The 13,296-nt window shown below is 42.6% G+C and overlaps 1 protein-coding gene across 3 annotated transcripts in view; it reads right to left on the minus strand.

The window, feature by feature from the left end:
• Positions 1-13,296, minus strand: part of numbl (NUMB like endocytic adaptor protein) — a 53,599-nt gene that overhangs the window by 24,028 nt on the left and 16,275 nt on the right. Inside the window, exon 1 of one of the 3 annotated variants that reach the window (XM_086215903.1) lies at positions 3,316-3,483. The exons of the other annotated variants lie outside the window; for them this stretch is intronic. Within the exon in view, the coding sequence (XP_086072029.1) occupies positions 3,316-3,356 (41 nt within the window). The 5' untranslated portion in view covers positions 3,357-3,483. Of the gene's footprint in view, positions 1-3,315; positions 3,484-13,296 lie in introns of those variants that run through there. 3 annotated transcript variants of the gene reach the window in all.

Raw genomic sequence — 13,296 nt, forward strand, 5'->3', positions numbered from 1 at the left:
TCAGCTAAATATTGCTGTTGAGAAAATGATAATCAAAACAAATTAAGTAAGACCCATATTCAGTTCATTCAAACTCAAATTCAATGAAAACAGGAAGCAAACAGAGCTTGACACATTGGAGTCAAAGAGTTGGAACGACAAAATAATGGAGGATGGCAGGTTTCCAGTGGATGGTGGATGAACAGCTAACTACATTAGTTCTGACATTTAGACGGCTGCACAACACTACAACACACACTCTCACACATGCAATTCACACAGCACACAAGCAAAATAGCCGTGAAATCGGTTTAATTCAATATAAACTTAACACCCCAGCCCCCCAAAAAAAGCAGATAAAGCTGTTGTTGGGAAGAGCAGACGCCAGTGGCACAAGTCTGCAGCTGCAGTCTGAGAAAACTGCGTTTACCATCACCTGACCCTCATCCTTTCTCCAAATAGGATTTAGCTGCAAAAACTTCAAATTACATTGTGTAAGCTTTTGTGCTCAGAGACAGTGTGAAGCCTCTGAGATGCACTCACTCACTCACTCATACAAACACACACAAGCACATATGTATACACACACCTCAACACCAGGAAACACACACACAGCTCCCACACCTATTATCCGCTTCCTCCAGGCTTATCAAGCTGCTGTGTCACTGCCCCGCCTGCCACTGTTTCATTTCCCACACATTAAGCCTATGTGTGTGTGTGTGTGTGTGTGTGTGGGTGGGTGGGGGGGTACTGTCTGTCAGTCTGTCTGTCTGTGCGTTCAAACTGCAGGGGAAATTTATTCCTGTCTTTCTTTTTTAGTCAGAAAAAAAACAAGTCATTTAGTGTGTATGTCAAAATCTGAGAATTGATGAGTGTGTGCATGTGCATGTGCTTGTACGTGTGTGTGTGTGTGTGTGTGTGTGTGTGTGTGTGTGTGAGTGAGTGAGACTGGGCTCCAAGACTCAAAAGAAAGGCAGATTAATAGCACAATACCCAAATCCCTCTCTGCCCTTGGAACAGCAGGCAAAGAGGGGACAGACCACACTAGCTGTCTGGATGTTTCCTATTGTGTATGAGTGTATATGTATGTGTGTGTGTGTGTGTGTGTGTGTGTGTGTGTGTGTGTGTGTGTGTGTGTGTGTTCCTCTATTTAAATACAGTCCATGCACAAGTATATGATATGTATCTGCATACGTGGAAACGTCTACATAAACGCCTGCATTCCAATGTGTGTTATAACTGTGACGGGAAGTGTGTGTGTGTGTGTGTGTGTGTATGGGCGGGCTAATCTAAACACAGTGCAGCCATGCGTGAAGTAGAGCAGTCTAGTCGATAGGCTCCGCTATCATAATGTCATGCTTTGTTGCCACCATGTATTCTGTGCTATCAGTCTAGACTGCTGCCACAAGCCACTTTATCACAGTCTGATATGACACTGAAGCGCTGCTACACCTTCATCTCCAGAGCAGGTATCATAGGGACGCTAATACCTCGATGTAGAACCCAAAAAGTGAACCTCATTTTTAACAAAAAATTGTCACTTATTTGTAAGCGTCCCTTAAAAGCTTAATGAAAACAGATGTACATAGAACTCTGGGTGTTTGGGGACTGACTCATTTTTGAAGGAACTGTCATGTTTATTTAACTGAACATCACAGCTCAAGTACATTAAACAAAAAATGCTCCCAAAGTGAAAAACTTAATGTTGCTGCTGCTGTTGCCATATCTCAAAGCCTTGTCAACTCCACCCTTTAGCTCCAATTGTGCAGGTTTACGTCAGATGTTTGTGTCAGCGAAGAACACACCAAGGGCGATGGCTGCAGCCTGCATTCACGCAATCAGAACTCGGTCGAAAAAGTTGTGCTGCATTTTCCTGCGCTGAAGAAACATTTTCATCTTCAAGTCTCTTTTTCACACCCATCTGCAGCCAAGATCTCTCAAAATGCGTCATGTCATGTGGTATTACAATCATTCTCACATTGCATACAAACACATTTTATTTTTGCTATTGCTATGAGGTCATAAGGCCAGAGATAACCACCCTAGAAAACACCTAGGGAGCGTCTACCTCCGCCAAGGAGGCTACATGGACAGAGGATATGAACACAGTGTCATCAACAGCCAGTTGAAGTTGAATCTTCCAGATCATCGGTCCAGAAAATTATCAACACCGTTCTTCAATTTTCAACTGCTTCATCTGGATTCAGGGAATTGGCTGGAATTTTATTGATGACATGTCCATATAAATACCACTCAAATCTATATCCTGACAACGGCCTTGAACAATCTTCAGGATCCACCATTTGATCCAGATTGCCTCCAGAGTTTTATTAACTTGTTCCGATAGTTTTACGACTAGTTTCACACAGGCCAGTGATCAAATTAAGTCCTCGGCGAAGGAAATAACAAAATCTTCATTCTTTTTTATAGCATGAAAATTTTTTATTTCTCCATTCCAGGTCTATGCTTTCCTCTTATGCAGTCTCTCCTCTCTTATTTTCACCTTCTCCTTTTCAAACTTTCACACCCCTCCTCTCATCCTCTGCCTCCTGTTGACTGCTGCTCGCTAGGCTTCATTTGTCCTCGTTTTATTCACAACAATTCTCTTCACTGCAATCTTTTTCAGTTTTTTTAAAACGCACGGGCGCTTTCCTTCTCGACCGAGTCGTCGTGAAGGCTGAGAGACAGACAGAAAGAGGGTAGAGAAGAAATAGAGCTTTGAGATTCAGGAGAAAATTAAAGCTATAGAGTCTCTTCCTTCATGATGCATTTTTTTGGCACAAGAAAAATCATGAATACACGCTCTAATCTCTACATGCACAATAATGCAGTACTGCACAGATGCTGTGCAAAAGATAAATAAATACAAAAAACCTTGGGTGTTTGTATCAATTTAGCAGGTTTAATCTCTTCCATATGGGCATGGGTCTAATGCATCTGCTAAGGCTATTAGCCACTATGAGCTTTGTGGACACAGGCTAGACTATTATCAGTTTGGCAGAGACTGCAAATACCAACGTAGCCAGTAACCCAACACACCCCAACTTCCATGAAAAACCCACTTGACCTCTATAGAGCTTGAAAATGTCTTCTTTTTTCAAATAGGGTCAAGTTGACGATCAGAAAAAGAGACGAGGCTGGGGGAAAAAAAAAAGCCCAAGGTACTGACTGCTACAGCGACCCAGTTTAAAATACACCCAAGTGCTAAATTACACGTACAAATGCAGAGACACGGATAAATATGGGCTCAGTCACGGTGAATATGCATGCATATGTTGGATATCACCTGCCAACTCCTGTACAAACACACACCTCCTACTCTCTCTTTAGACTCACCTGAGCTCAATGGCCTCCCCCATCTCGCCACAAGCACTCATCTTGCAACAGAAATGACAGCAGATGACAAGCTGAGAGAAAGAACTCCCTTGGACTAGCGGCCACAGCAACAACAACAGCACGAGAAAAAAGATGAGAGGAGGCGAGGACAGAGCGTGTGATGATATTGCGCTTGGAGTGAGGGGCAGGGGGAGGAGAGCGAGCAAGCGAGCGCACAGCCAGAAAGAACCACACCTCTTCTTAAGGGATTAACTTGGAAAAGGAGCCTTCACACACTCACAAATACATGCAGACTGATGCACCCAAACACAATCTAAACTGCCCATGACCCAGCAGGGATGAGCATCTGGTGTACAGATACACACAAAAACTGCACATGGCATGCAGGCTCACAGCTGCGCTAAAAATAAAGACAAATCAATGTTTGATGCGCAAAATCCTGGGAGTGAGAAAAGAAGGGAGTGGGAGGATAGAAAGAGAGCTAGGAAGAGAAGAGAGCGGGAGGGGTGGCGGGGCAAGTCATAGCGGGTGGTGACACACTTTTCTTTGCTCTGCATCAGACCTACTGGTCAAGAGTGCACTGGGGAAGAGGGCGAGAACAAGTGCCGGAGATTAGGGACAGACGCTGGAACTGGAGCTAGGGAACAGAACCAGGGTGTGTGAGGGCTGGAATGTAGCCTGGTCCACAGGGGTGTTACTGGACATGAAGAGGAGCGCAGCCACAGACACACAGCCAGATGTTTAAGCACACTTTACTTCCTTTTTAATGTGATGAAACCTAGAGATCGTTGTTTTGGGAGGTTCCAAAGATTCCCGAGCTGGGAAAACATTTCCTGGAAAATCATCTGAACAACTCAGAGAATTCTGTTTCAGAGAACAGTCAGGTGCAGGTGTTTGGGTGCAAGATGAGGTGAGACTTCAGCACTTGCTGAAATGTTGTTGATTTCAACAGCAACAGTTTAAGTAAATCTAGTGTAAACACGAGGTCTCTGGGGTTTGTGGGTCATGCTGCAGACCTGATTTATACACTATTTTGATCAACTCTTCTATCAGATGTGGAGCAGCATTTGCAGCATCTTTAAATTTGCTTAAATGAATAATATTGATATTTATCAATGATGTGATGAGGAAAAATGGAAATCTTGCTGTGCCAAGCCTTGAGGAAGGGCAAGGATGTAGGTAGAGGTGCAGGGATATAAACAGAGATAAATCTAGGTAGGGTTGAGCCATCGGTCCTCATCCTGTAGAAGTAATTGAGGAATTGGATCACCTCATAGTTGCTGTATGGCAGGACTTAAGTTCTGCTTCTGACTTGTGGGAGAGGGGGAAAAAAGTACAGACATATTTCTTTAAGCTTATATCTCCATGTCCCATTTATTCATTTCCCATTAAACAGCTTTGTTTGGTGAAAGCCATGACACACTGTTAGTGTGCACCTCTCAATCAAGCGGTTATAGTCTTTAGCATAGCCGTCTAACTGTGTTTCAAACTTAACACAAATAAGTTACAGACATGTGGTGGCAAAGACGTCACAAGAATGTAAGTTAGATGGTGACCTAGCAGGGACAGCTGGAAGTTGCTGTCAGAGCAACCCCCCCCCCCCCCCACACACACACACACACATACACAAAAGCCCGGAAAAACAATGACATCATTGTCCATTGGTGTGTGTATGCCAGTATATACAGGAAGCAGCAGACAGTAGTTCAGAGACGTTGATCTTTGTTTGGACTGACGACACAGTTTAACTGTTTTGAAATAGCTTGAAGTTAACACAGCCAAGGTGGCAGAAACATGGACGTACTTATTGCAGAGCAAATGCATCAACATATTTGAGCTGCGCGTCCATCACCGTGGGAACATACAAAATTCAAACGGGATGTATTTGTTCAGTGGATGACGATGACAGGATGCTTCACTTCAGGTTCTTGTATCGTATCACAAGTTGTCAGGAAAGTCCAAAAAACAACGCTGGTTTTCTGACTTTGAAAATGACAGTGTTGTGTGGATGCGAGATGCAAACATAGCTAAAGTTATGAGCGCTGAAATGAAAGGATATAATTGTGGATTTAGGGTTAGACAGTAAGACAGGAGTGGAGGGCTGAGATTAGGTATCTGGACCTACATGAAGCCAATCTGACTGTAACTTGGTGCAGAGTTGAGGTCAATGCCACAGTATATCTCTCTCCTCATGGATTCCCAGTCCTCCATGATGCCACTTCATCAGCCAAGCAGTTTACCCTCCAACAATGGAAAATTGGTCCTTGTTGTCTAATGGCTTCACTGACATGCTGCGACGCACGCACACACACACACACACACACACACACACACACACACACACACACACACTCATGTCTCTTGCTCTCTACCACAGTCAGATATACTTTCATGTCCCTGCTGGGAAACGTGTCTAAGATGTAGATGTTGACTACAAAAAGCTGTATAATTATACACCACAAACACATGCGAGCATAACCTGATGTAGCTCACACACTGTTTTATCTAAGCTGCTAATCATGAAACACGCGTACAGTGATGATGTCACATGACCAGCAACATGACTTGCTACCTTGTACGACTCCACAGTGTTTTTTTGAAATCCGGGTTGTAAAAAGCCGAGATGCTTGGAGGCTCAGCATATCCTGTCCGCTGTTCTCATCAAAAGGTCTTAAGGACACATTTGTTTTCTCTCAAGGAACTGTCCATGACCACAGTTTAGCAATATTCTTCTGTTATAAAACCGACCACATTCTTTTCAGACATTCCAATTGTTGAACAGCTGCTGGCATCTCTGTGACATTTAAAAACACAAACAACAACTCAACTAAATACCGTGATAGTTTGTTTCCCCTAAGTAATTATTCCTAATCATCACTGACGGTTATCTGACAAGCACACCGAACTCTTGTTTTTATAGGATACCCAACAAAGGTGATATAACCTTTCATCATTGACTTCTATAGAGCTTTTATCTTGATCGTCATTAACTTGTCCTCCTCCTCTCCCGCCTTTCTCTTCACTCCTCCAGGAACGAGATGCTCAGCCAGTAAGAAGAGGAGGGTGAAAAAGAGAAAGGGATCTAAAAATAAGTCTAGAAGGGAAGACAATGCTGTGGCGGAAGACAAAAGAGAGGGTTTTAAACAAATCATAGGATGACTTAGGGGATATATCATCTCTGCTAGATGTAGTGTTAAATAACTGCATGTGACCGAAGGTGTGTGTGTGTGTGTGTGTGTGTGTGTGTCTATTAGTGCATTCCTAGTCATCTGTCTGAGTGTCTACAGGACAGACACAGACACACACATAAGCCTATTATAGCTGCCGTACTGTTGTTATGAAACAAGACCAGCCAGGCACACTTCCTGCTTACATTAAATAAGCTCTCTGGCAAGAGTGTAAATCACCCATTCCACCTGTGTGTGTGTGTGTGTGTGTGTGTGTGTGTGTGTGTGTGTGTGTGTGTGTGTGTATGAGGCTTTGCCTAAGCAGACATTATGCTACAAAACTGCGATTTTAACCAAAACGAAATGTCAACCAGGCTCCCTCTCTTGCACAAATACAAACCCAAATAATAGTGTGTGTGTGTGTGTGTGTGTGTATGTGTGTGTGAGAGAGAGAGGCTTTGCCAAAGCAGACATTGTGCTACAAAACTGCAATTTTAACCAAAACTGAATGTCAACCAGGCTCCTTCTCTTGCACAAATACAAACCCAAATAATGGTGTGTGTGTGTGTGTGTGTGTGTGTGTGTGTGTGTGTGTGTGTGTGTGTGTGTGTGTGTGTGTTTTTGTGGGTTGCAAACATTCAGTAATTTGACACTGGGAGTAAATAAGTAGGCCCTCAAGCATAGACTTGCATATACAGTATCAAGCAATACCCCCGGTTATTGTATCTTCACCAGAAACACTCATTTTAAAATGTGAGTACAGAGCAAACCGAAGTTTTTGTGTTTTTTCAATCTTCAAATTTAGATATTGCAACTTAAAATTAGGCCAAGCAATACTTCAAGCATGAGGACAAATCACATCTAACCCAGTGAAATGAGGTTAATACAGTGTGAACATGAACAAGTTTAAAATCATGCTCTCATGATACACAATAAAATCTGGCAAACATACACTATTATTAAATATATAAAGATTACTTTAAAAAATGCCTGATTGACCTTTTTGATCAAGTCTCTACCGATCATGACCAGCAGCTAACAGCTAAATAAATAGAGAATTTATGGGCTTTTCCAAATGTTTTATGAGTTAAAAAAAAAAGGTTCAATATTTTAGAATTCACAAAGCTAATTTTTTTCCAGCTTTAGTTCACCTAAAAAGTTCTTTATTTTTCTTACGTTACTTCCTGGTGCTACATATCTTTAGCTTAAAGCTAGGAGACCCAGCATTAACAACAGCAAAACTGTCCTAAACGCTCCTTTACAAATTTGTTGTGTTTGAGAGCTCATAAACGGACATTTTGGACACTTTTTTCATCAGGCGCTCCTAGCTTCAAGCTAAATGTATGAGGCTGGTGTTTTTTTGGAACTCTGGAATCACTTTGGAAGAAATGCTTCCATCAGGGTGAAGGGCTACTTTCAGGGGGTCATTGTCAGCAGACCAAAGACAATCCTCATCAACACAAGCCTCAATCTCTGAACAATTCTTTCACGAAGCTGAATAAATACTAAAACACGTCATTAATCTCAACAGACCAAATGAGAAGATATCAAATTCACTCAATGAACATCGGTGTTTTGTTGTCTTCACTGTAACTAAGCCAAGAGAGAGAAATTAAAAACCAATTGCTTTTCATGACATCACTTCCTGTAAGGTACATGCATGCTTCAAGCATGCACCAGAAACCTGAAATAGCTTTTGCGTGTCTCGATACATTGTGGTCTATTGCATTAAACGCAGCAGGGTTCATGATGTAAGAACATACCACACCACTTAAACCTGTACTACAATCTAAAAATATCACCTGTAAAAATAAACCTGAAAACTGTTCCAGTTGAGCTGGTTGGAACCTTGCACAGCAGCTTGAGTGTGTGTGAGTATAAATAAGGCCGTAAAGATAGAGAAGGCTCTAAATAAAATAACACTCCATTTACCACACCTGCACACCTGCATCCTCTGATAATGGCGACCTGCTGCACAACAGCTGAAAGTCTTCTACCAGAAGTCCAATTATGAAACTTAACTACATAATGTTAATGGAGAATAAGTCAATAAGAGTTCAAAAGCATCAACTGGGTCTCCAGCTTCGTCATACTTCAATTTCACATTATTAGCCTCATCTATCTAAACAGCTGATGATAAGACAGCCTGATACATTCTGATTAGTCACTGTTCCGCCAAAGAACCCACCAATGCTGTCTTCTTCATCTGCTCAGGATCTATAAAACTGTTCCCAGATGGACGAGATGAAGCTGCAGCCAGACAGAACAGCCAGATCCACTGCCTTAACCTGACAGGCCGTTCATGGATTTCTGGCCCCGGTCAATTCTGCTTGCTCGGTTTCTTCTTTGCTCTTCTTAATCCCCCCTCATTCATCTCTCTCTCAACTTGTGTCTTCAGTATGGACCACACATAACACATACCGTCAGACACAAAGCCAGATTGACCAGCTGTGAGTGACAGGTGTGTGTGTGTGTGTGTGTGTGTGTGTGTATGAGACTGTGATACACGGGAATGCTTACAGACTGCTTGGCACTGGATTACATGATCAATAATCAATAGCTTTCCATCTATGAAGGTGTGTGTGTGTGTGTGTGTGTGTGTGTGTGTGTGTGTGCGCGCGTGCGCGCGTGTGTGGGGCCAACTAGGCTGCAGCAGCTGGTTTTGAATCCTTACATACTGACTCATCACCCCTTCCTCCTAATCAACATGGCATCCCAACTCTGTCACGCTACGGTAGACACACGGGGACCATGTGAAAACCTCACTGCTGCATGGCAACTGGATCCCATGGCAACCAGTGGTATTGGGTTTTTCTTTTTGGACTTAGAGAGGAGAAAGAGAAAGGGAGGGTGAAAGATATTTGGGAGACAAATGGAAACTGTGGCAAAGAACTAAAATAGAAAGAGAGAGGAAGGCAGAGGAAGTACTGTATGGGCTCAGCATGAATATCCAGACACACACACACACACACACACACACACACACACACTTGGTTCACCATCCTGAGATCAGATAGTGACAACACTGAAGGTGAAAGGAGACTTCCCCCTGTGCTGGTCAAAAAGTCCTCCTGCTGAGGGGAAGATAGGAGGGAGAGGTAGAATTAGTGAAGGAGACAGAGGAGAAGAAAGAAATATCGTCAAATATCGTCCTCAGAATTTTCTATTTTAAAAATGCAAGACTTTTCTGTAATGCATTATTTGTAGTGAAAGAGTAACCATCAGATGTAAAAGTCCCGTGGAGGCAGGAGGATGGAGAGGGGGAGATGAGTGTTTGTTGTTGCCTGTGTAACAGCACCCCTGCTGGATAATGGGAGCATAAACTGTGTGTGTGTGTGTGTGTGTGTGTGTGTATTTTTGTCGTGTTACTGTTTCAGTTTGTTTTAATTAGTACCTAATGTTTTTTAGCTCATGTAAAAGATGAACTCAATAATGTTCATTGTAACATGCACATTTAAATAACATGTTACCAGCATGATTTCCGTTTAAAGCTGCAGAAAAACAGTTGCAATTAGAAAAATCTGTTACCATCAATATATATAATATACAAAATAACAACAATAACATCTTATTTTGATTTATGGATGTTATTTTTGTTGTGTATTGACCCCAAAAAGTTAATGTTGACTGTCAGTATGACACAGCATAATGGATCCACATACATGTAAAACAAGTACACAAGCAGAAGTCTACAATCAATAAGGCTTTTAAAGCTTTCACCATTTGCCTAATTACTCATTTTGTGTGTGTGCGTGTGCGTGCATGCGTAAGTGCAATCCTCAACTGCAAGCATTTGAAAGTTGGCCTGATGTCAATCGCTTGAAAATGTAGAGTCAAATGATTTCTGTTTCTCCTAAATATCACTTTTTTTCTTCCACCTAAAAGATTTTTCAGATATTGTGACGTGATTTGTTTCTCTCTGGAGTTGGGCCACCTCCTACACGTTGCAGACAGTCAGAAGCTAACTCTGTTTATGCATGTTTCCTAGATGTCTGCATATCCATCTGTCACTTTACCTATTTCAATCAGTGACAACAACCATCTGTCTACTTGCCCTCAAATCTGTTCACGGTGTTTTCTGGTCCATGAGGACATCGTCCTGTCCTGTTCTATTGGCCTACATCGCAACAACCCTCCTACCAGCAACATCTGCTGACACAGAAACGTACTACAACGGGGGGGGGGTGGAAGGAAATATCTCTGAGGCAGAGTGATATTTATTTACAGAGCAGGGACATGAAAAGAAATTACAGTCAGGCTGTGTTATTGTGATGAACAATGGAGGTGGCCTGGTTTTACAATGATTTGGGAGTTTTTGTGGAGAGGAGAGACTGAATGACCTTCATGAGGTGGTCGTGTACTATCGACCGCCGCTAAAAGCCCAGGCTGGTCATGCAGAAACACAGGAAGAGGACATGGGTTCAGAAGCTCACATGCACTTAGGTTACACTGCTTCTCATATGAACATTTGACATTATAATTACGTCATCAGTGTAATAATTTTAATAAGACATTATCCAACCCCTGACAGCATATATCGTGAGGACAAAGGGTAGTCACCCCACCCTGGTCTTCAACACCGGTCCACAGGTATCAAACATGTGAACTGACCACATATTTTGAGAAAATCACTACATTAATACTGTATTAAACTAATGTGAGATGTCTAGCTTTTGCTTTGCTTATATCTGCTTATACCTGGATTGACACAATAAATAAAACGGTATGATCATGTTGGAAAATGTTGATTCATTGTCCAACTAAAATTGGACTGAAAGAGATAAATATTGGATGTCTTCCATTACCTCTGTCTCTCTCTCTTTTCCCAACTGAAAAGGATGTAAACACTTAGGTGAAACGGTGCAATGTCACAGAGGTTTCATCATGATGGCCGCAGGGTCCAAAACGATGACAGACCAATGAAGAGGCAAGCACAGCACCATAAAGTGGTCAATTTTTTTTCATAGTCTCTCAATGTAAGAATGTTGTCGGCAAGAGATTGCTAACTTGTCTGGTATGTGACGCAAAGGGTGAAACCAGCTGTAATGGGGCGTACTGTCACCTACTGTTCTGGAGGTGGAATGGACGTCAGTGTAGTAGGCGGATTAAAAAAAAAGAAGAGTCGTGAGAGAGGAGTTAGCATAGGGAACAAACAGATTGTAGAGAATAAGAAGAAGGCCTAGCAGCGAGATAGAAACAGGAACTGCAGGAGAATTAAAGGAGAGAATAAAAACAGGAAATGAAAAGGAGCAATCCTTTGAAAAGTTCAGGCTGAATGAATGAACGCAGGAATTCATTGATGAATGGAAGGGAAGGAAGAGATGAACAAGGAAATCAGACATCCATCAGGAAACAAGTCGAGACAGATTTCTAGCACTTCAGCTGGTCAAAAACATCCTGCAGTGACTTCCAGAAACTCATCCGTGTTCTCAGTTCTGAGAACATCAGTGTGCTCCCAAAAAATCTAAAAAGTGGAAGTGGAGGGTGGTTGTGAAGAAGCCAAGTAAACACTAGTGGGTTGAAGACCCTCTAGCAGGCTGGGTCATCCAAGGCCGCACAGAGAAAGAGAGAAGAAAGACAAGTGCACCAGTGTTTAGGTCTGTTGCTAGAAAACACAGAGACAACACTCAGCCATTGGACATAGAGAGGAGAGGAGGAAAATACTTGTAGCCTCTTTCTACCACAGGAAATCAGGTCCAATCCAGCCTTATCAGACTGTTTTACTCCCCACCGCAGAGCTGAACCCAGCCAGAGCAAATGGAAGCCACCTCCTCTGGCATCCTGCCCTTAGAAAAGCGTGGCCACACAAAAGAGAGGCGGATTCTTTAGCGAACTAAGAAGAGTGTTTGTGCAGTCCCAGCCGGTCACTAAAGATAACAGACACGCACCACAGATGGCTAGCGCGTCTCGTCTTTTCACCGCCACTGCCGTCCGGAATAATGGCCAGCAGTGGCCCCTCCTGCTCCTCTGCTCCTTTTCTCTTTTATCAGCACGTGTGTCCGTCAAATGGGAGCGTGTGTCTGGGACAATGGCAGCCAGACAAAGAGTCCGCCTACCCCCAACTAGGATGTTGAAAAGGGGGGCACGTGGGCCTTGTCATCGAGGGAACAATAGCATCGGAGGGGAGAGAGAGAGAGAGAAAGAGAGAGAGAGAGAGAGGGTGTGGCACCCCAGCGCCCACTGTGACCAGGGGTGATAAAGTGCAGCTTGGGTGGCCCTCAGTTTAAATTTGAACTTGTATTGTTCAGTTTCTGAATCTGAGGGTGAATATCATGCTAAATTAGCAGAAATAATTGACATTACAGGACTTTTAGGTGACAGTGTTGCTTTTAGCTGTGTGATGGATGATTATTGTTTTTAAATTAATCCACAAATGTCTTTGCATGGACTGGCAACCCGTTTACGTTTTACCCCAACTCTCGGCCAAAAGCAGCTGGGATAGGCTCCAGCCCCCCCACGACCCTTAACGAGATAGAAAATGGATGGATGGATGGATGGATGGATGGATGGATGGATGGATGGATGTCTTTAGAAAGTTTCTAGTTATCTATCATTCGATAATCCAGGTGTTTTGGCATATTTCATCACATGAACAGCAAATTACGTCTGTTAGCTTTCTACTGAATTCTTTTTCATTTCAGAACAGCGAAATAATCAACCTGGAGTATCAATCAGATATCCTTCATCCCTCCACCAGATAAACATTTCTCAATATAATTCGAATTAATTACAATAACACTGGTGAACTCTTGCACTTTGCAAACATCATCAGGTTTTTCTTTTTCCCATTGTGACTTACTTTATCTCAGCTGCA

Source organism: Aulostomus chinensis, chromosome 10 (assembly GCF_037954235.1).
Source record: "Aulostomus chinensis isolate RoL2024-O1b breed Wild chromosome 10, RoL_Achi_v1.0, whole genome shotgun sequence".
Lineage (NCBI taxonomy): Eukaryota > Metazoa > Chordata > Actinopteri > Syngnathiformes > Aulostomidae > Aulostomus > Aulostomus chinensis.